Source organism: Panulirus ornatus, chromosome 46 (genome assembly GCF_036320965.1).
Source record: "Panulirus ornatus isolate Po-2019 chromosome 46, ASM3632096v1, whole genome shotgun sequence".
Taxonomy (NCBI): domain Eukaryota; kingdom Metazoa; phylum Arthropoda; class Malacostraca; order Decapoda; family Palinuridae; genus Panulirus; species Panulirus ornatus.
In genome coordinates this window covers 20193326-20217665 of record NC_092269.1, presented here as the reverse complement: position 1 = coordinate 20217665, position 24340 = coordinate 20193326, and the positions used below count along the sequence as shown (strand labels likewise).

At 39.4% G+C, this 24340-nt stretch overlaps 1 protein-coding gene across 1 annotated transcript in view; it reads right to left on the bottom strand.

Moving 5' to 3' along the window:
- LOC139763328 (glutamate receptor ionotropic, kainate glr-3-like) overlaps nt 1–896 on the bottom strand; it is a 269996-nt gene extending 269100 nt beyond the window's left edge. Inside the window, exon 1 of the mRNA XM_071689349.1 lies at nt 693–896. Coding sequence (XP_071545450.1) covers nt 693–835 — 143 coding nt within the window. The 5' untranslated portion in view covers nt 836–896. The remainder of the gene's footprint in view (nt 1–692) is intronic.
- Between the last annotated feature and the right edge of the window lie 23444 nt (nt 897–24340).

The window sequence follows — 24340 nt, the reverse complement described above, 5'->3', positions numbered from 1 at the left end:
TCTTAACTTTCTTCTTCCACACACTTTACCAAACTCAGTCACCAGCTTCTGCAGTTTCTCACATGAATCAGCCACCAGCGCTGTATCATCAGCGAACAACAACTGACTCACTTCCCAAGCTCTCTCATCCCCAACAGACTTCATACTTGCCCCTCTTTCCAAAACTCTTGCATTTACCTCCCTAACAACCCCATCCATATATATATATATATATGTGTGTGTGTGTGTGTGTGTGTGTGTGTTTGTGTAGGTTTGATTACAGTGTTCAGTTGTCCTTATCATCTCAGATTACAATCCATAAATCCTTGTAAATATAAGAAGAAAGTTTTTTAGATATGTCTTAAATCAAATGATAATGGCATCATCATATTGCAAATATATACACTGCACGTGAAATCCTCTTGTTTGCGGAATATTTACGTATATGTTTATCTGATTGTCTACAAAGAATTTTCCTTTAATCTTACAACTGCGTAATGATTGCGAGGAACTTCGTCCAAGTCTTTAATTTTCACAAAGAGTATGTTTTGTGCTTAGGTTCAACTAAATGTTGTCTCATTTATGTTAATAATGATAGAGGTAGTGAATCAATATGTCACAAGTCCTGGGTAGAGTAACTGGCATCCTAATATATGTATTACCAGCATTACTAGCGACAGATGTATGTTCGACAATATAGTGACTCAACTTACTTAGAGAACTTGTCAGGGAAGAGCGGGAGGTGGGTGACGAGGCCCTGGTAGGGCGTCCAGGAGGCGACCAGTAAAGCTTGGGCTGCTTGTGGGTTGTAGGGCTGATGTATGTATACACTGCATCTATGGAGGAGGTCGAGCATGAACACATATACGTAGTTTTACCCTGGATTTTATCATCCTCTAATGTTTAACTTTTGAGAAGATTCCACGGACAATGATAACCACATGTAATGATGAATATTTTTACGGTAAAAGGAGACACTAACTCGATATATCCAAGAATGTCATCACATCACAAGAGATGTGAAACACGTTTAGTAATAGTAAGGATTAGGTTAGGTTAGGTTAGGTAGTAACGCACATTGACTCGAAGCACATGTAACGTTAGACGGCGCTACGTCTGGCTGGTCTCATTGTAACCACAAACAAATTTGTCAACATGAGGGAGAATCTATACGAGCGAAATGATGCCTACAAGAGAAGCATATCTAAAGTGATGAGAGATCCAGTGGCAATCAACTTTAGGTTATTTGAGAAATTGGCCATATATCCCAAGAGAAAATAAAGTTGAAAGTATGATTTAAAAAGGAAAAAAAAAATGGTGGAGCGAAATTTTCATATGTGATGAAAGTAAGAAAAAAAAAAAAGAATCGAAAGTGATGAATACAGGAATAGAAAATGATTAATGAAATATCTTGAATATCTACGGGATCTGTGTACATGATGGGAAGGAATCATAAGAAGTTGAAGGTGGTTTCATTATCAAATCCCTTGATAAACAGTTGCCCTAAGAATAATTTTTCGTAAGCGGTGATTGTCTCTGTACTGATGGTCTGCATTACAACAAAATACAACCTCAAGACTCTTGAAACATCGTCAACGATGAGCAACATGGAGTTGGTCATGGATGAAAATTTGTAGAGTTCCTGCAGCTGCGGGAGTGGCAGGCGGGTGAGGACGAGGAGCCTGGTGGACCACACCAGGAGGCGGCCCTTGAGGGACCACTGGGCGAAGGCGGCGAGGAAGACTGGGTCGTCGCTCACCACCACCACCGTCACGCACCATGACAACTGACGAAGCTGTTGGTGGTGACGTCAACATCGTTGTAACTTGAAGCTCATTGATTAACTACGGTATACAAGCTGGTTAATGACCGTCACGCACAGACATTTATATAATTTCAGCCCAACATGATCGAGGAGGCAGAATTATATGCTGGAATTTATCAGGTCTGATAATGTGTGTAATGTGTAAAATTCGTTACTACTTTCAGTTCTTTCTTCTTCATCGCTATCATTAACCTCTCAAGAGGTCATGAACCTCTCAAAATCACATTATCCTCTCAAGATGTCATTAACCTCTCAACATGTCATTAAAATCTCAACATTACATTAACCTCTCAACAGATCATTAACCTCTCAACTTGTCATTAAAATCTCAACATTACATTAACCTCTCAACAGATCATTAACCTCTCAACATGTCATTAACCTCTCAACATTACATTAACCTCTCAACAGATCATTAACCTCTCAACATGTCATTAACCTCTCAACACATCATTAACCTCTCAACATGTCATTAACCTCTCAACATTACATTAACCTCTCAACAGATCATTAACCTCTCAACAGATCATTAACCTCTCAACATGTCATTAACCTCTCAACATTACATTAACCTCTCAACAGATCATTAACCTCTCAACATGTCATTAACCTCTCAACAGATCATTAACCTCTCAACACATCATTAACCTCTCAACTTGTCATTAACCTCTCAACATTACATTAACCTCTCAACATGTCATTAACCTCTCAACATTACATTAACCTCTCAACATTACATTAACCTCTCAACAGATCATTAACCTCTCAACATTTCATTAACCTCTCAACATTACATTAACCTCTCAATATGTCATTAACTTCTCAACATTACATTAACCTCTCAACAGATCATTAACCTCTCAACATGTCATTAACCTCTCAACATTACATTAACCTCTCAACAGATCATTAACCTCTCAACATGTCATTAACCTCTCAACATTACATTAACCTCTCAACAGATCATTAACCTCTCAACATGTCATTAACCTCTCAACATCACATTAACCTCTCAACATTACATTAACCTCTCAACAGATCATTAACCTCTCAACACATCATTAACCTCTCAACATGTCATTAACCTCTCAACATTACATTAACCTCTCAACAGATCATTAACCTCTCAACATGTCATTAACCTCTCAACATTACATTAACCTCTCAACAGATCATTAACCTCTCAACATGTCATTAACCTCTCAACATTACATTAACCTCTCAACAGATCATTAACCTCTCCACATGTCATTAACCTCTCAACCTGTCATTAGCCTCTCAACAGATCATTAACCTCTCAACATGTCATTAACCTCTCAACATTACATTAACCTCTCAACAGATCATTAACCTCTAAACATGTCATTAACCTCTCAACATTACATTAACCTCTCAACATGTCATTAACCTCTCAACAGATCATTAACCTCTCAACACATCATTAACCTCTCAACATGTCATTAACCTCTCAACATTACATTAACCTCTCAACAGATCATTAACCTCTCAACATGTCATTAACCTCTCAACATTACATTAACCTCTCAACAGATCATTAACCTCTCAACACGTCATTAACCTCTCAACATGTCATTAACCTCTCAACATCACATTAACCTCTCAACATGTCATTAACCTCTCAACATCACATTAACCTCTCAACATGTCATTAAAATCTCAACATTACATTAACCTCTCAACAGATCAATAACCTCTCAACATGTCATTAACCTCTCAACATGTCATTAACCTCTGAAATCACATTAACCTCTCAACTAGTCATTTATTTCTCAACATTACATAATCTCTCAACAGGTCATTAGCCCCTCAACAGATCATTAACCTCTCAACAGATCATTAACCTCTCAACAGATCATTAACCTCTCAAAACATCATTAACCTCTCAACAGATCGTTAACCTCTCAACAGATCATTAACCTCCCAACATATCATTAGCCTCTCAACATTACATTAACCACTCAACATTACATTAACGTCTTAACAGATCAATAACCTTTCAACATTATATTAACCTCTCAACAGATCTATTAACATCAAAAGGTCATTAACCTCCCAAAATTACATTAACCTCTTAACGGATCAACACATCTCGAAACATGATTAACCTCTCAACATTACATTAAGTTCTCAAAAGATCATTAACATCTCAACAGATCATTAACATCAATACATCATTACCCACTTAACATTTCAATGAAGGGCCAGCCATGATATGTATATATGTCCGTGACTGCAATCTCCAACGTAAGAAAATAAGAAGCTTATCATTATGCAGCATTTTTATGTATATTGCAAATAAATTGGGTTTAGTGAGGTAGCATTAAGAACAGAGGACTGAGACTTTTAGGGAATATCCTCACTTAGCGACCTGCTCTGATCGTTCTTTTGGAAAAATGAAAATAAGACGGGAGGATTTCTAGACCCCAGCTCTTTCCCCTTTTACTCACCTTGTACGACACCGAGGGATAATATATATATATATATATATATATATATATATATATATATATATATATATATATATATATATATATATATATATATATATATATATATATATATATATATATATATATATATATATATATATATATATATATATATATATATATATATATATATATATATATATATATATATATATATATATATATATATCTATATATATATATATATATATATATATATATATATATATATATATATATATATATATATATAGAAATATATATATATATATATATATATATATATATATATATATATATATATATATATATATATATATATATATATATATATATATATATATATATATATATATATATATATATATATATATATATATATATATATATATATATATATATATATATATATATATATATATCCTCCCCTCCTTGTATTAACTTTCTAAAATGGGAAACAGAAGAAGGAGTCACGCGGGGAGTGCTCATCCTCCTCGAAGGCTCAGAGTGGGGTGCCTAAATGTGTGTGGATGTAACCAAGATGTGAAAAAAGGAGAGATAGGTAGTATGTTTGAGGAAAGGAACCTGGATGTTTTGGCTCTGAGTGAAACGAAGCTCAAGGGTAAAGGGGAAGAGTGGTTTGGAAATGTCTGGGGAGTGAAGTCAGGGGTTAGTGAGAGGACAAGAGCAAGGGAAGGAGTAGCAATACTCCTGAAACAGGAGTTGTGGGAGTATGTGATAGAATGTAAGAAAGTAAATTCTCGATTAATATGGGTAAAATTGAAAGTTCATGGAGAGAGGTGGGTGATTATTGGTGCATATGCACCTGGGCATGAGAAGAAAGATCATGAGAGGCAAGTGTTTTGGGAGCAGCTAAATGAGTGTGTTAGCGGTTTTGATGCACGAGACCGGGTTATAGTGATGGATGATTTGAATGCAAAGGTGAGTAATGTGGCAGTTGAGGGAATAATTGGTATGCATGGGGTGTTCAGTGTTGTAAATGGAAATGGTGAAGAGCTTGTAGATTTATGTGCTGAAAAAGGACTGATGATTGGGAATACCTGGTTTAAAAAGCGAGATATACATAAGTATGCTTATGTAAGTAGGAGAGATGGCCAGAGAGCGTTATTGGATTACGTGTTAATTGACAGGCGTGCGAAAGAGAGACTTTTGGATGTCAATGTGCTGAGAGGTGCAACTGGAGGGATGTCTGATCATTATCTTGTGGAGGCTAAGGTGAAGATCAGTATGGGTTTTCAGAAAAGAAGAGTGAATGTTGGGGTGAAGAAGGTGGTGAGAGTAAGTGAGCTTGGGAAGGAAACCTGTGTGAGGAAGTATCACGAGAGACTGTGTACAGAATGGAAAAAGGTGAGAACAATGGAAGTAAGGGGAGTGGGGGAGGAATGGGATGTATTTAGGGAATCAGTGATGGATTGCGCAAAAGATGCTTGTGGCATGAGAAGAGTGGGAGGTGGGCTGTTTAGAAAGGGTAGTGAGTGGTGGGATGAAGAAGTAAGAGTATTAGTGAAAGAGAAGAGAGAGGCATTTGGACGATTTTTGCAGGGAAAAAATGCAATTGAGTGGGAGAAGTATAAAAGAAAGAGACAGGAGGTCAAGAGAAAGGTGCAAGAGGTGAAAAAAAGGGCAAATGAGAGTTGGGGTGAGAGAGTATCATTAAATTTTAGGGAGAATAAAAAGATGTTCTGGAAGGAGGTAAATAGGGTGCGTAAGACAAGGGAGCAAATGGGAACTTCAGTGAAGGGCGTAAATGGGGAGGTGATAACAAGTAGTGGTAATGTGAGAAGGAGATGGAATGAGTATTTTGAAGGTTTGTTGAATGTGTCTGATGACAGAGTGGCAGATATAGGGTGTTTGGGTCGAGGTGGTGTGCAAAGTGAGAGGGTTAGGGAAAATGATTTGGTAAACAGAGAAGAGGTAGTAAAAGCTTTGCGGAAGATGAAAGCCGGCAAGGCAGCAGGTTTGGATGGTATTGCAGTGGAATTTATTAAAAAAGGGGGTGACTGTATTGTTGACTGGTTGGTAAGGTTATTTAATGTATGTATGACTCATGGTGAGGTGCCTGAGGATTGGCGGAATGCGTGCATAGTGCCATTGTACAAAGGCAAAGGGGATAAGAGTGAGTGCTCAAATTACAGAGGTATAAGTTTGTTGAGTATTCCTGGTAAATTATATGGGAGGGTATTGATTGAGAGGGTGAAGGCATGTACAGAGCATCAGATTGGGGAAGAGCAGTGTGGTTTCAGAAGTGGTAGAGGATGTGTGGATCAGGTGTTTGCTTTGAAGATGTATGTGAGAAATACTTAGAAAAGCAAATGGATTTGTATGTAGCATTTATGGATCTGGAGAAGGCATATGATAGAGTTGATAGAGATGCTCTGTGGAAGGTATTAAGAATATATGGTGTGGGAGGCAAGTTGTTAGAAGCAGTGAAAAGTTTTTATCGAGGATGTAAGGCATGTGTACGTGTAGGAAGAGAGGAAAGTGATTGGTTCTCAGTGAATGTAGGTTTGCGGCAGGGGTGTGTGATGTCTCCATGGTTGTTTAATTTGTTTATGGATGGGGTTGTTAGGGAGGTAAATGCAAGAGTCTTGGAAAGAGGGGCAAGTATGAAGTCTGTTGGGGATGAGAGAGCTTGGGAAGTGAGTCAGTTGTTGTTCGCTGATGATACAGCGCTGGTGGCGGATTCATGTGAGAAACTGCAGAAGCTGGTGACGGAGTTTGGTAAAGTGTGTGGAAGAAGAAAGTTAAGAGTAAATGTGAATAAGAGCAAGGTTATTAGGTACAGTAGGGTTGAGGGTCAAGTCAATTGGGAGGTGAGTTTGAATGGAGAAAAACTGGAGGAAGTGAAGTGTTTTAGATATCTGGGAGTGGATCTGTCAGCGGATGGAACCATGGAAACGGAATTGGATCATAGGGTGGGGGAGAAGGCGAAAATTTTGGGAGCCTTGAAAAATGTGTGGAAGTCGAGAACGTTATCCCGGAAAGCAAAAATGGGTATGTTTGAAGGAATAGTGGTTCCAACAATGTTGTATGGTTGCGAGGCGTGGGCTATGGATAGAGTTGTGCGCAGGAGGATGGATGTGCTGGAAATGAGATGTTTGAGGACAATGTGTGGTGTGACGTGGTTTGATCGAGTAAGTAACGTAAGGGTAAGAGAGATGTGTGGAAATAAAAAGAGCGTGGTTGAGAGAGCAGAAGAGGGTGTTTTGAAATGGTTTGGGCACATGGAGAGAAGGAGTGAGGAAAGATTGACCAAGAGGATATATGTGTCGGAGGTGGAGGGAACGAGGAGAAGAGGGAGACCAAATTGGAGGTGGAAAGATGGAGTGAAAAGGATTTTGTGTGATCGGGGCCTGAACATGCAGGAGGGTGAAAGGAGGGCAAGGAATAGAGTGAATTGGAGCGATGTGGTATACAGGGGTTGACGTGCTGTCAGTGGATTGAATCAAGGCATGTGAAGCGTCCGGGGTGAAGCATGGAAAGCTGTGTAGGTATGTATATTTGCGTGTGTGGACGTGTGTATGTACATGTGTATGGGGGGAGTTGGGCCATTTCTTTCGTCTGTTTCCTTGCGCTACCTCGCAAACGCGGGAGACAGCAACGAGGTATAAAAAAAAAAAAAAAAAATATATATATATATATATATATATATATATATATATATATATATATATATATATATATATATATATATATATATATATATATATATATATATATAAATATATATATATATATATATATATATATATATATATATATATATATATATATATATATATATATATATATATATATATATATATATATATATATATTATCCCTCGGTGTCGTACAAGGTGAGTAAAAGGGGAAAGAGCTGGGGTCTATATATATATATATATATATATATATATATATATATATATATATATATATATATATATATATATATATATATATATATATATATATATATATATATATATATATAAATATATATATATATAAATATATATATATATATATATATATATATATATATATATATATATATATATATATATATATATATATATATATATATATATATATATATATATATATATATATATATATATATATATATATATATATATATATATATATATATATATATATATATATATATATATATATATATATATATATATATATATATATATATATATATATATATATGTATTTATATATATCTATTTTGCTTTCTCGCTGTCTCCCGCGTTTGCGAGGTAGCGCAAGGAAACAGACGAAAGAAATGGCCCAACCCACCCCCATACACATGTATATACATACACGTCCACACACGCAAATATACATACCTATACATCTCAATGTACACATATATATACACACACAGACACATACATATGTACCCATGCACAAAATTCACACTGTCGGCCTTTATTCATTCCCATCGCCACCTCGCCACACATGGAATACCATCCCCCTCCCCCCTCATGTGTGCGAGGTAGCGCTAGGAAAAGACAACAAAGGCCCCATTCGTTCACACTCAATCTCTAGCTGTCATGCAATAATGCCCGAAAACACAGCTCCCTTTCCACATCCAAGCCCCACACAACTTTCCATGGTTTACCCCAGACGCTTCAGATGCCCTGATTCAATCCACTAACAGCACGTCGACCCCGGTATACAACATCGATCCAATTCACTCTATTCCTTGCCCGCCTTTCACCCTCCTGCATGTTCAGGCCCCGATCACTCAAAATCTTTTTCACTCCATCTTTCCACCTCCAATTTGGCCTCCCACTTCTCCTCGCTCCCTCCATCTCCGACACATATATCCTCTTGGTCAATCTTTCCTCACTCATTCTCTCCATGTGCCCAATCCATTTCAAAACACCCTCTTCTGCTCTCTCAACAACGCTCTTTTTATTTCTACATATCTCTCTTACCCTTATATTACTTACTCGTTCAAACCACCTCACACCACATATTGTCCTCAAACATCTCATTTCCAGCACATCCACCCTCCTGCGCACAACTCTATCCATAGCACACGCCTCGCAACCATACAACATTGTTGGAACCACTATTCCTTCAAACATACCCATTTCTGCTTTCCGAGATAATGTTCGCGACTTCCAAATACTCTTCAAGGCTCCCAGGATTTTCGCCCCCTCCCCCACCCTATGATTCACTACCGCTTCCATAGTTCCATCCGCTGCCAGATCCACTCCCAAGTATCTAAAACACTTTACTTCCTCCAGTTTTTCTCCATTCAAACTTACCTCCCAGTTGACTTGACCCTCAACCCTACTGTACCTAATAACCTTGCTCTTATTCACATTTACTCTTAACTTTCTTCTTTCACACACTTTACCAAACTCAGTCACCAGCTTCTGCAGTTTCTCACATGAATCAGCCACCAGCGCTGTATAATCAGCGAACAACAACTGACTCACTTCCCAAGCTCTCTCATCCACAACAGACTTCATACTTGCCCCTCTTTCCAAAACTCTTGCATTCACCTCCCTACCAACCCCATCCACAAAGAAATTAAACAACCATGGAGACATCACACACCCCTGCCGCAAAACTACATTCACTGAGAACCAATCACTTTCCTCTCTTCCTACACGTACATATGCCTTAAATCCTCGATAAAAACTTTTCACTGCTTCTAACAACTTGCCTCCCACACCATATATTCTTAATACCTTCCACAGAGCATCTCTATCAACTCTGTCATATGCCATCTCGAGATCCATAAATGCTACATACAAATCCAGTAGCAGTACTTCTGAAACAGGATTTGTGGGAGTATGTGATAGAATGTAAGAAAGTAAATTCTCGATTAATATGGGTAAAACTGAAAGTTGATGGAGAGAGATGGGTGATTATTGGTGCATATGTACCTGGGCATGAGAAGAAAGATCAGTAGAGGCAAGTGTTTTGGAAGCACCTGAATGAGTGTGTTAGTGCTTTTGATGAACAAGACCGGGTTATAGTGATGGGTGATTTGAATGCAAAGGTGAGTAATGTGGCAGTTGAGGGAATAATTGGTATACATGGGGTGTTCAGTGTTGTAAATGGAAATGGTGAAGAGCTTGTAGATTTATGTGCTGAAAAAGGACTGGTGATTGGGAATACCTGGTTTAAAAAGCGATATATAAATAAATATACGTATGTAAGTAGGAGAGATGGCCAGAGCGTTATTGGATTACGTGTTAATTGACAGGCGCGCGAAAGAGAGACTTCTGGATGTTAATGTGCTGAGAGGTGCAACTGGAGGGATGTCTGATCATTATCTTGTTGAGGCTAAGGTGAAGATTTGTATGGGTTTTCAGAAAAGAAGAGTGAATCTTGGGGTGAAGAAAGGTGGTGAGAGTAAGTGAGCTTGGGAAGGAGACTTGTGTGAGGAAGTACCAGGAGAGACTGAGTACAGAGTGGAAAAAGGTGAGCACAATGGAAGTAAGGGGAGTGGGGGAGGAATGGGATGTATTTAGGGAATCAGCGACGGATTGCGCAAAAGATGCTTGTGGCATGAAAAGAGTGGGAGGTGGGTTCATTAGAAAGGGTAGTGAGTGGTGGGATGAAGAAGTAAGATTATTAGTGAAAGAGAAAAGTGAGGCATTTGGACTATTTTTGCATGGAAAAAATGCAAATGAGGGGGAGCTGTATAAAAGAGAGGCAGGAGGCTAAGAGAAATGTGCAGGAGGTGAAAAAGAAGGCATATGAAAGTTGGGGTGAAAGAGTATCATTATATTTTAGGGAGAATAAGATGTCTTGGAAGGAAGTAAATAAAGTGCGTAAGACAAGGGAGCAAATGGGAACTTCAGTGAAGGGGGCTAATGGGGAGGTGATATCAAGGAGTGGTGATGTGAGAAGGAGATGGAGTGAGTATTTTGAAGTTTTGTTGAATGTGTTTGCAGATAGAGTGGCAGATGTAATGTGTTTTGGTAGAAGTGGTGTGCAAAGTGAGCGGGTTAGGGAAAATGATTTGGTAAACAGAGAAGAGGTAGTAAAAGCATTACGGAAGATGAAAGCCGGCAAGGCAGCAGGTTAGGATGGCATTGCAGTGGAATTTATTAAAAAAGGGGATGACTATATTGTTGACTGGTTGGTAAGTTTTTTTAATGTATGTATGATTCATGGTGAGGTGCCTGAGGATTGGCGGAATGCGTGCATAGTGCCATTCTACAAAGGCAAAGGGGATTAGAGTGAGTGCTCAAATTACAGAGGTATAAGTTTGTTGAGTATTCCTGGTAAATTATATGGGAGGGTATTGATTGAGAGGATGAAAGCATGTACTGAGCATCACATTGGGGAAGAGCAGTGTGGTTTCAGAAGTTGTAGAGGTTGTGTGGATCAGGTGTTTGCTTTGAAGAATGTATGTGAAAAATACTTAGAAAAGCAAATGGATTTGAATGTAGCATTTATGGATTTGGAGAAGGCATATCATAGAGTTGACAGAGATGCTCTGTGGAAGATATTAAGAATACATGGTGTGGGAAGCATGTTTTTAGAAGCAGTGAAAAGTATTTTATAGAGGATGTAAGGCATGTGTACATGTAGGAAGAGAGGAAAGTGATTGGTTCTCAGTGAATTTAGGTTTACGGCAGGGGTGTGTGATGTCTCCATGGTGGTTTAATTTTTTTATGGATGGGGTTGTTAGGGAGGTGAATGCAAGAGTTTTGGAAAGAGGGGAAGTATGCAGCTTGTGGATGAGAGAGCTTGGGAAGTGAGTCAGTTGTTGTTCGCTAATGATGCAGCTCTGGTGGGTGATTCATGTGAGAAACTGAAGATGGTGACTGAGTTTGGTAAAGTGTGTGAAAGAAGAAAGTTAATAGTAAATGTGAATAAGATGAAGGTTATTAGGTACAGTAGGGTTGAGGTTCAAGTCAAATCGGAAGTAAGTTTGAATGGAGAAAAAATGGAGGAAGTAAAGTATTTTAGATATTTGGGAGTGGATTTGGCAGCGGATGGAACCATGGAAGCGCAAGTGAATCATAGGATGGGGGAGGGGGCGAAAACTCTGGGAGCCTTGAAAAATGTTTGGAAGTCTAGAACATTATCTCGGAAAGCAAAAATGTGTATGTTTGAAGGAATAGTGGTTCCAACAATGTTGTATGATTCCGAAGCGTCGGCAATGGATAGAGTTGTCCGCAGGAGGGTGGATGTGCTGTTTGAGATGTTTGAGATGTCTGAGGACAATATGTGGTTTGAGGTGTTTTGATCGAGTAAGTAATGTTAGGGTAAGAGAGGTTTGTAGAAATAAAAAGAGTATTGTTGTGAGAGTAGAAGAGGGTGTTTCGAAATGGTTTGGTCACATGGAGAGAATGAGTGATGAAAGATTGACGAAGAGGATATATGTGTCAGAGGTGGAGGAAACGAGGAGAGGTGGAAGACCAAATTGGAGTTGGAAAGATGGATTGAAAAAGATTTTGAGTGATCGGGACCTAAATATGCAGGAGGGTGAAAGGAGTGCAAGGAATAGAGCGAATTGGAACAATGTGAAATACCGGGGTCGACATACTGACAATGGATTGAACCAGGGCATGTGAAGTTTCTGGGATAAACTATGAAAATTTCTGTGGGATCTGGATGTAGAAAGGGAGCTGTGGTTTCGTTGCATTATTACATGACAACTAGAGACTGAGTGTGAACGAATGGGGCCTTTGTTGTCTTTTCCCATCAATATCTCGCACACATGAGGGGGTAGAGGTTTGTTATTACATATGGGGCGAGGTGGTGATTGGATTACATAAAGGCAGACAGTACGAATTATGTACATGTACATATGTATATGTCTGTGTGTGTATATATTTGTGTACATTGAGATGTATAGGTATGTATATTTGTGTGTGTGGACGTGTATGTTATATATGTGTATGTGGGTGGGTTTGGTCATTCTTTCGTCTGTTTCCTTGCGCTACCGCGCTAACGCGGGAGAGAGCGACAGAGTAAAATAGATGAATAAATATATACATATATATATATATATGTATATATATATATATATATATATATATATATATATATATATATATATATATATATATATATATATATATATATATATATATATATATATATTTATATATATATATATATATATATATATATATATATATATATATATATATATATATATATACATATATATATATATATATATATATATATATATATATATATATATATATATATATATATATATATATATATATATATATATATATATACTTTTGGATGTCAATGTGATGAGAGGTGCAACTGGAGGGATGTCTGATCATTATCTTGTGGAGGCTAAGGTGAAGATTAGTATGGGTTTTCAGAAAAGAAGAGTGAATGTTGGGGTGAAGAAGGTGGTGAGAGTAAGTGAGCTTGGGAAGGAGACCTGTGTGAGGAAGTATCAGGAGAGACTGTGTACAGAATGGAAAAAGGTGAGAACAATGGAAGTAAGGGAGTGGGGGAGGAATGGGATGTATTTAGGGAATCAGTTATGGATTGCGCAAAAGATGCTTGTGGCATGAGAAGAGTGGGAGGTGGGCTGCTTAGAAAGGGTAGTGAGTGGTGGGATGAAGAAGTAAGAGTATTAGTGAAAGAGAAGAGAGAGGCATTTGGACGATTTTTGCAGGGAAAAAATGCAATTGAGTGGGAGAAGTATAAAAGAAAGAGACAGGAGGTCAAGAGAAAGGTGCGAGAGGTGAAAAAAAGGGCAAATGAGAGTTGGTGTGAGAGACTATCAGTAAATTTTAGGGAGAATAAAAAGATGTTCTGGAGGGAGGTAAATAGGGTGCGTAAGACAAGGGAGCAAATGGGAACTTCAGTGAAGGGCGTAAATGGGGAGGTGATAACAAGTAGTGGTGATGTGAGAAGGAGATGGAATGAGTCAAGGTTTGTTGAATGTGTCTGATGACAGAGTGGCAGATATAGGGTGTTTGGGTCGAGGTGGTGTGCAAAGTGAGAGGGTTAGGGAAAATGATTTGGTAAACAGAGAAGAGGTAGTAAAAGCTTTGCGGAAGATGAAAGCCGGCAAGGCAGCAGGTTTGGATGGTATTGCAGTGGAATTCATTAAAAAAGGGGATGACTGTGTTGTTGACTGGTTGGTAAGGTTATTTAATGTGTGTATGACTCATGGTGTGGTGCCTGAGGATTGGCGGAATGCGTGCATAGTGCCATTGTACAAAGGCAAAGAGGATAAGAGTGAGTGCTCAAATTACAGAGGTATAAGTTTGTTGAGTATTACTGGTAAATTATATGGGAGGGTATTGATTGAGAGGGTGAAGGCATGTACAGAGCATCAGATTGGGGAAGAGCAGTGTGGTTTCAGAAGTGGTAGAGGATGTGTGGATCAGGTGTTTGCTTTGAAGAATGTATGTGAGAAATACTTAGAAAAGCAAATGGATTTGTATGTAGCATTTATGGATCTGGAGAAGGCATATGATAGAGTTGATAGAGATGCTCTGTGGAAGGTATTAAGAATATATGGTGTGGGAGGCAAGTTGTTAGAAGCAGTGAAAGGTTTTTATCGAGGATGTAAGGCATGTGTACGTGTAGGAAGAGAGGAAAGTGATTGGTTCTCAGTGAATGTAGGTTTGCGGCAGGGGTGTGTGATGTCTCCATGGTTGTTTAATTTGTTTATGGATGGGGTTGTTAGGGAGGTAAATGCAAGAGTCTTGGAAAGAGGGGCAAGTATGAAGTCTGTTGGGGATGAGAGAGCTTGGGAAGTGAGTCAGTTGTTGTTCGCTGAAGATACAGCGCTGGTGGCGGATTCATGTGAGAAACTGCAGAAGCTGGTGACGGAGTTTGGTAAAGTGTGTGGAAGAAGAAAGTTAAGAGTAAATGTGAATAAGAGCAAGGTTATTAGGTACAGTAGGGTTGAGGGTCAAGTCAATTGGGAGGTGAGTTTGAATGGAGAAAAACTGGAGGAAGTGAAGTGTTTTAGATATCTGGGAGTGGATCTGTCAGCGGATGGAACCATGGAAGCGGAAGTGGATCATAGGGTGGGGGAGGGGGCGAAAATTTTGGGAGCCTTGAAAAATGTGTGGAAGTCGAGAACATTATCTCGGAAAGCAAAAATGGGTATGTTTGAAGGAATAGTGGTTCCAACAATGTTGTATGGTTGCGAGGCGTGGGCTATGGATAGAGTTGTTCGCAGGAGGATGGATGTGCTGGAAATGAGATGTTTGAGGACAATGTGTGGTGTGAGGTGGTTTGATCGAGTAAGTAACGTAAGGGTAAGAGAGATGTGTGGAAATAAAAAGAGCGTGGTTGAGAGAGCAGAAGAGGGTGTTTTGAAATGGTTTGGGCACATGGAGAGAATGAGTGAGGAAAGATTGACCAAGAGGATATATGTGTCGGAGGTGGAGGGAACGAGGAGAAGAGGGAGACCAAATTGGAGGTGGAAAGATGGAGTGAAAAAGATTTTGTGTGATCGGGGCCTGAACATGCAGGAGGGTGAAAGGAGGGCAAGGAATAGAGTGAATTGGAGCGATGTGGTATACAGGGGTTGACGTGCTGTCAGTGGATTGAATCAAGGCATGTGAAGCGTCTGGGGTAAACCATGGAAAGCTGTGTAGGTATGTATATTTGCGTGTGGGGACGTGTGTATGTACATGTGTATGGGGGGGGGGTTGGGCCATTTCTTTCGTCTGTTTCCTTGCGCTACCTCGCAAACGCGGGAGACAGCGACGAGGTATAAAAAATATATATATATATATATATATATATATATATATATATATATATATATATATATATATATATATATATATATATATATATATGTGTGTGTGTGCTTGATGATAGAGTGGCAGATATAGGGTGTTTTGGTCTAGGTGGTGTGCAAAGTGAGAGGGATAGGGAAAATTATTTGGTAAACAGAGAAGAGGTAGTAAAAGCTTTGCGGAAGATGAAAGCCGGCAAGGCAGCGGGTTTGGATGGTACTGCAGTGGATTTTATTAAAAAAGGGGGTGACTGTATTATTGACTGGTTGGTAAGGTTATTTAATGTATGTATGACTCATGGTAAGGTGCCTGAGGATTGGCGGAATACGTGCATAGTGCCATTGTACAAAGGCAAAGGGGATAAGAGTGAGTGCTCAAATTACAGAGGTATAAGTTTGTTGAGTATTCCTGGTAAATTATATGGGAGGGTATTGATTGAGAGGGTGAAGGCATGTACAGAGCATCAGATTGGGGAAGAGCAGTGTGGTTTCGGAAGTGGTAGAGGATGTGTGGATCAGGTGTTTGCTTTGAAGAATGTATGTGAGAAATACTTTAAAAAGCAAATGGATATGTATGTAGCATTTATGAATCTGGAGAAGGCATATGATAGAGTTGATAGAGATCCTCTGTGGAAGGTATTAAGAATATATGGTGTGGGAGGCAAGTTGTTTGAAACAGTGAAAAGTTTTTATCGAGGATGTAAGGCATGTGTACGTGTAGGAAGAGAGGAAAGTGATTGGTTCTCAGTGAATGTAGTTTTGCGGCAGGGGTGTGTGATGTCTCCATGGTTGTTTAATTCTTTTATGGATGGGGTTGTTAGGGAGGTGAATGCAAGAGTTTTGGAAAGAGGGGCAAGTATGAAGTCTGCTGTGGATGAGAGAGCTTAGGAAGTGAGTCAGTTGTTGTTCGCTGAAGATGCAGCGCTGGTGGCTGATTCATGTGAGAAACTGCAGAAGCTGGTGACTGAGTTTGGTAAAGTGTGTGAAACAAGAAAGTTAAGAGTAAATGTGAATAAGAGCAAGGTTGTTAGGTACAGTAGGGTTGAGGGTCAAGTCAATTGGGAGGTAAGTTTGAATGGAGAAAAAATGGAGGAGGTAAAGTGTTTTAGATATCTGGGAGTGGATCTGGCAGCGGATGGAACCATGGAAGCGGAAATGGATCATAGGGTGGGGGAGGGGGCGAAAATCCTGGGAGCCTTGAAGAATGTTTGGAAGTCGAGAACATTATCTCGGAAAGCAAAAATGGGTATGTATGAAGGAACAGTGGTTCCAACAATGTTTTATGGTTGCGAGGCGTGGGCTGTGGATAGAGTTGTGCGCAGGAGGATGGATGTGCTGGAAATAATATGTTTGAGGACAATATGTGGTGTGAGATGGTTTGATCGAGTAAGTAACGTAAGGGTAAGAGAGATGTGTGGAAATTAAAAGAGCGTGGTTGAGAGAGCAGAAGAGGGTGTTTTAAAATGTTTTGGGCACATGGAGAGAATAAGTGAGGAAAGAATGACCAAGAGGATATATGTGTCGGAGGTGGAGGGAACGAGGAGAAGTGGGAGACCAAATTGTAAGTGGAAAGATAGAGTGAAAAAGATTTTCTGTTATCGGGGCCTGAACATGCAGGAGGGTGAAAGGAGGGCAAGGAATAGAGTGAATTGGATGGATGTGGTATACCGGGGTTGACGTGCTGTCAATGGATTGAATCAGGACATGTGAAGCGTCTGGGGTAAACCATGGAAAGCTGTGTAGGTATGTATATTTGCGTGTGTGGACGTATGTATATACATGTGTATGCGGGTGGGTTGGCCCATTTCTTTCGTCTGTTTCCTTGCGCTACCTCGCTAACGCGGGAGACAGCGACAAAGAAAAAAAAAAAAGAAATATATATGCATATATATATATATATATATATATATATATATATATATATATATATATATATATATATATATATATATATATATATATATATTTATATATATATATATATATATATATATATATGTACATATATATATATATATATATATATATATATATATATATATATATATATATATATATATATATATATATATATATATATATATATATATATATATATATATATATATTCTTTTTTTTTCCTTTCATACTATTCGACATTTCCCGTCAGCGATGTAGCGTTAAAAACAAAGGACTGGGCCTGGGAATATCCTCACCTGACCCCCTTCTCTGTTCATTCTTTTGGAAAATTTAAAAAAAAAACGAGAGGGGAGGATTTCCAGCCACCCGCTCACTCCCCTTTTAGTTGCCTTCTACGACTCGCAGGCAATACGTGGGAAGTATTCTTTCTCCCCTATCCCCAGGGATATATATATATATATATATATATATATATATATATATATATATATATATATATATATATATATATATATATTTTTTTTTTTTTTCATACTATTCGCCATTTCCCGCGATAGCGAGGTAGCGTTAAGAACGGAGGACTGGGCCTTTGGTGGAATATTCTCACCTGGCCCTCTTCCCTGTTCCTTCTTTTCGAAAATTAAAAAGGAAAAAAAAAAAACGAGAGGGGATGATTTCCAGCTCCCCGCTCCCTTCCCTTTTATTCGCATTTTACGACACGCAGGGAATACGTGGGACGTATTCTTTCTCCCCTATCCCCAGGGAATATATATATATATATATATATATATATATATATATATATATATATATATATATATATTTTTTTTTTTTTGCCGGTGTCTCCCGCTTTTCCGAGGTAGCGCAAGGAAACAGACGAAAGAAATGGCCCAAACCACCCCCATACACATGTATATACACACGTCCACACACGCAAATATACATACCTACACAGCTTTCCATGGTTTACCCCAGACGCTTCATATGCCCTGATTCAATCCACTGACAGCACGTCAACCCCGGTATACCATATCGATCCAATTCACTCTATTCCTAGTCCTCCTTTCACCCTCCTGCATGTTCAGGCCCCGATCACACAAAATCTTTTTCACTCCATCTTTCCAACTCCAATTTGGTCTCCCTCTTCTCCTCGTTCCCTCCACCTCCGACACATATATCCTCTTGGTCAATCTTTCCTCACTCATTCTCTCCATGTGCCCAAACCATTTCAAAACACCCTCTTCTGCTCTCTCAACCACGCTCTTTTTATTTCCACACATCTCTCTTACCCATACGTTACTTACTCGATCAAACCACTTCACACCACACATTGTCCTCAAACATCTTATTTCCAGTACATCCACTCTCCTGCGCACAACTCTATCCATAGCCCACGCCTCGCAACCATACAAAATTGTTGGAAACACTATTCCTTCAGATATACCCATTTTTGCTTTCCGAGATAATGTTCTCGACTTTCACACATTCGTCAAGGCTCCCAGGATTTTCGCCCCCTCCCCCACACTATGATCCACTTCCGCTTCCATGGTTCCATCCGCTGCCAGATCCACTCCCAGATATCTAAAACACTTTACTTCCTCCACTTTTTCTCCATTCAAACTTACTTCCCAATTGACTTGACCCTCAACCTTACTGTACCTAATAACCTTGCTCTTATTCACATTTACTCTTAAATTTCTTCTTTCACACTCTAACTAACTCAGTCACCAGCTTCTGCAGTTTCTCACATGAATCAGCCACAAGTGCTGTATCATCAGCGAACAACAACTGACTCACTTCCCAAGCTCTCTCATCCACAACAGACTTCATACTTGCCCCTCTTTCCAAAACTCTTGCATTCACCTCCCTAACAACCCCATCCATAAACAAATTAAACAACCATGGAGACATCACACACCTTTGCCGCAAACCTACATTCACTGAGAACCAATCACTTTCCTCTCTTCCTACACGTACACATGCCTTACATCATCGATTAAAACTTTTCACTGCTTCTAACAACTTGCCTCCCACACCATATATTCTTAATACCTTCCACAGAGCATCTCTATCAACTCTATCATATGCATTCTCCAGGTCCATAAATGCTACATACAAATCCCTTTGCTCTTCTAAGTATTTCTCATATACATTCTTCAAAACAAACACCTGATCCACACATCCTCTACCACTTCTGAAACCACACTGGTCTTCCCCAATCTGATGCTCTGTACATGCCTTCACCCTCTCAATAAATACGCTCCCATATAATTTACCAGTGTCTGATGACAGAGTGGCAGATATAGGGTGTTTTGGTCGAGGTGGTGTGCAAAGTGAGAGGGTTAGGGAAAATGATTTGGTAAACAGAGAAGAGGTAGTAAAAGCTTTGCGGAAGATGAAAGCCGGCAAGGCAGCAGGTTTGGATGGTATTGCAGTGGAATTTATTAAGAAAGGGGGTGACTGTATTGTTGACTGGTTGGTAAGGTTATTTAATGTATGTATGACTCATGGTGAGGTGCCTGAGGATTGGCGGAATGCGTGCATAGTGCCATTGTACAAAGGCAAAGGGGATAAGAGTGAGTGCTCAAATTACAGAGGTATAAGTTTGTTGAGTATTCCTGGTAAATTATATGGGAGGGTATTGATTGAGAGAGTGAAGGCATGTACAGAGCATCAGATTGGGGAAGAGCAGTGCGGTTTCAGAAGTGGTAGAGGATGTGTGGATCAGGTGTTTGCTTTGAAGAATGTATGTGAGAAATACTTAGAAAAGCAAAGGGATTTGTATGTAGCATTTATGGATCTGGAGAAGGCATATGATAGAGTTGATAGAGATGCTCTGTGGAAGGTATTAAGAATATATGGTGTGGGAGGCAAGTTGTTAGAAGCAGTGAAAAGTTTTTATCGAGGATGTAAGGCATGTGTACGTGTAGGAAGAGAGGAAAGTGATTGGTTCTCAGTGAATGTAGGTTTGCGGCAGGGGTGTGTGATGTCTCCATGGTTGTTTAATTTGTTTATGGATGGGGTTGTAAAGGAGGTAAATGCAAGAGTCCTGGAAAGAGGGGCAAGTATTAAGTCTGTTGGGGATGAGAGAGCTTGGGAAGTGAGTCAATTGTTGTTCGCTGATGATACAGCGCTGGTGGCTGATTCATGTGAGAAACTGCAGAAGCTGGTGACTGAGTTTGGTAAAGTGTGTGGAAGAAGAAAGTTGAGAGTAAATGTGAATAAGAGCAAGGTTATTAGGTACAGTAGGGGTGAGGGTCAAGTCAATTGGGAGGTGAGTTTGAATGGAGAAAAACTGGAGGAAGTGAAGTGTTTTAGATATCTGGGAGTGGATCTGTCAGCGGATGGAACCATGGAAGCGGAAGTGGATCATAGGGTGGGGGAGGGGGCGAAAATTTTGGGAGCCTTGAAAAATGTGTGGAAGTCGAGAACATTATCTCGGAAAGCAAAAATGGGTATGTTTGAGGGAATAGTGGTACCAACAATGCTGTATGGTTGCGAGGCGTGGGCTATGGATAGAGATGTGCGCAGGAGGATGGATGTGCTGGAAATGAGATGTTTGAGGACAATGTGTGGTGTGAGGTGGTTTGATCGAGTAAGTAACGTAAGGGTAAGAGAGATGTGTGGAAATAAAAAGAGCGTGGTTGAGAGAGCAGAAGAGGGTGTTTTGAAATGGTTTGGGCACATGGAGAGAATGAGTGAGGAGAGATTGACCAAGAGGATATATGTGTCGGAGGTGGAGGGAACGAGGAGAAGAGGGAGACCAAATTGGAGGTGGAAAGATGGAGTGAAAAAGATTTTGTGTGATCGGGGCCTGAACATGCAGGAGGGTGAAAGGAGGGCAAGAAATAGAGTGAATTGGAGTCATGTGGTATACAGGGGTTGACGTGCTGTCAGTGGATTGAAGCAAGGCATGTGAAGCGTCTGGGGTAAACCATGGAAAGCTGTGTAGGTATGTATATTTGCGTGTGTGGACGTGTGTATGTACATGTGTATGGGGGGGGGGGGTTGGGCCATTTCTTTCGTCTGTTTCCTTGCGCTACCTCGCAAACGCGGGAGACAGCGACAAAGTATAAAAAAAAAAAAAAATAATTTACCAGGAATACTCAACAAACTTATACCTCTGTAATTTGCGCACTCACTCTTATCCCCTTTGCCTTTGTACAATGGCACTATGCACACATTTCGCCAATCCTCAGGCACCTCACCATGAGTCATACATACATTAAATAACCTTACCAACCAGTCAATAATACAGTCACCCCTATTTTAATAAATTCCACTGCAATACCATCCAAACCTGCTGCTTTGCCGGTTTTCATCTTCCAAAAAGCTTTTACTACCTCTTCTCTGTTTACCAAATCATTTTCCCTAACCCTCTCACTTTGCACACCACCTCGACCAAAACACCCTATATCTGCCCCTCTATCATCAAACACATTCAAGAAACCTTGAAAATACTCACTCCATCTCCTTCTCACATTACCACTACTTGTTATCACCTCCCCATTTGCGCCCTTCACTGAAGTTCCCATTTGCTCCCTTGTCTTACGCACTTTATTTACCTCCTTCCAGAACATCTTTTTATTCTCCCTAAAATTTAATGATACTCTCTCTCCCCAACTCTCATTTGCCCTCTTTTTCACCTCTTGCACCTTTCTCTTGACCTCCTGTCTCTTTCTTTTATACATATCCCACTCAATTGCATTTTTTCCCTACAAAAATCGTCCAAATGCCTCTCTCTTCTCTTTCACTAATAATCTTACTTCTTCATCCCACCACTCACTACCCTTTCTAATCAACCCACCTCCCACTCTTCTCATGCCACAAGCATCTTTTGCGCAATCCATCACTGATTCCCTAAATACATCTCATTCCTCCCCCACTCCCCTTACTTCCATTGTTCTCAGCTTTTTCCAATCTGTACTCATTCTCTCCGTGTACTTCCTCACACAAGTCTCCTTCCTAAGCTCACTTACTCTCAACACCCACTTCACCCCAACATTCACTCTTCTTTTCTGAAAACCCATACAAATCTTCACCTTAGCCTTCACAAGATAATGATCAGACATCCCTCCAGTTCCACCTCTCAGCACATCTACATCCAAAAGTCTCTCTTTCGCACGCCTGTCAATTAACACGTAATCCACTAACGCTCTCTGGCCATCCCTCCTACTTACATACGTATACTTATGTATATCTCGCTTTTTAAACCAGGTATTCCCAATCACCAGTCCTTTTTCAGCACATAAATCTACAAGCTCTTCACCATTTCCATTTACAACACTGAACACCCCATGTATACCAATTATTCCTTCAACTGCCACATTACTCACCTTTGCATTAAAATCACCCATCACTATAACCCGGTCTCGTGCATCAAAACCACTAACACATTTATTCAGCTGCTCCCAAAACACTTGCCTCTCATGATCTTTCTTCTCATGCCCAGGTGCATATGCACCAATAATCACCCATCCCTCTAAATCAACTTTCAGTTTTACCCATATTAATCGAGAATTTATTTTTTTACATTCTATCACATACTCCCACAACTCCTGTTTCAGGAGTACTGCTACTCCTTCCCTTGCTCTTATCCTCTCACTAACCCCTGACTTTACTCCCAAGACATTCCCAAACCACTCTTCCCCTTTACCCCTGAGCTTCGTTTCACTCAGAGCCAAAACATCCAGGTTCTTTTCCTTAAACATACTACCTATCTCTTTTTTTTCATATCTTGGTTATATCCACACACATTTAGACACCCCAGTCTGAGCCTTCGAGGAGGATGAGCACTCCCCGCGTGACTCCTTCTTCTGTTTCCCATTTTAGAAGGTTAAAAAATACAAGGAGGGGAGGATTTCTGGTCCCCCGTTCCCGTCCCCTCTAGTCGCCTTCTACGACACGCGAGGAATGCGTGGGAAGTATTCTTTCACTCCTATCCCCAAGGATAATATGTATATATATATATATATATATATATATATATATATATATATATATATATATATATATATATATATATATATATATATATATATATATATATATATATATATATATATATATATATATATATATATATATATATATATGTTATTAGTTTTGATGCACGAGACCGGGTTATAGTGATGGGTGATTTGAATGAAATAGTGAGTAATGTCGCAGTTGAGGGAATAATTGGTATATGTGGGGTGTTCAGTGATGTAAATGGAAATGGTGAAGAACTTGTTGATTTATTTGCTGAAAATGGACTGGTGATTGGGAATACCTGGTTTAAAAAGCGGGATATACATAAGTATACTTATGTAAGTAGGAGAGATGTTAATAGAGCGTTACTGGATTACGTGTTAATTGATTGACGTGTGAAAGAGAGACTTTTGGGTGTTAATATGCTGAGAGGTGCAACTGAAG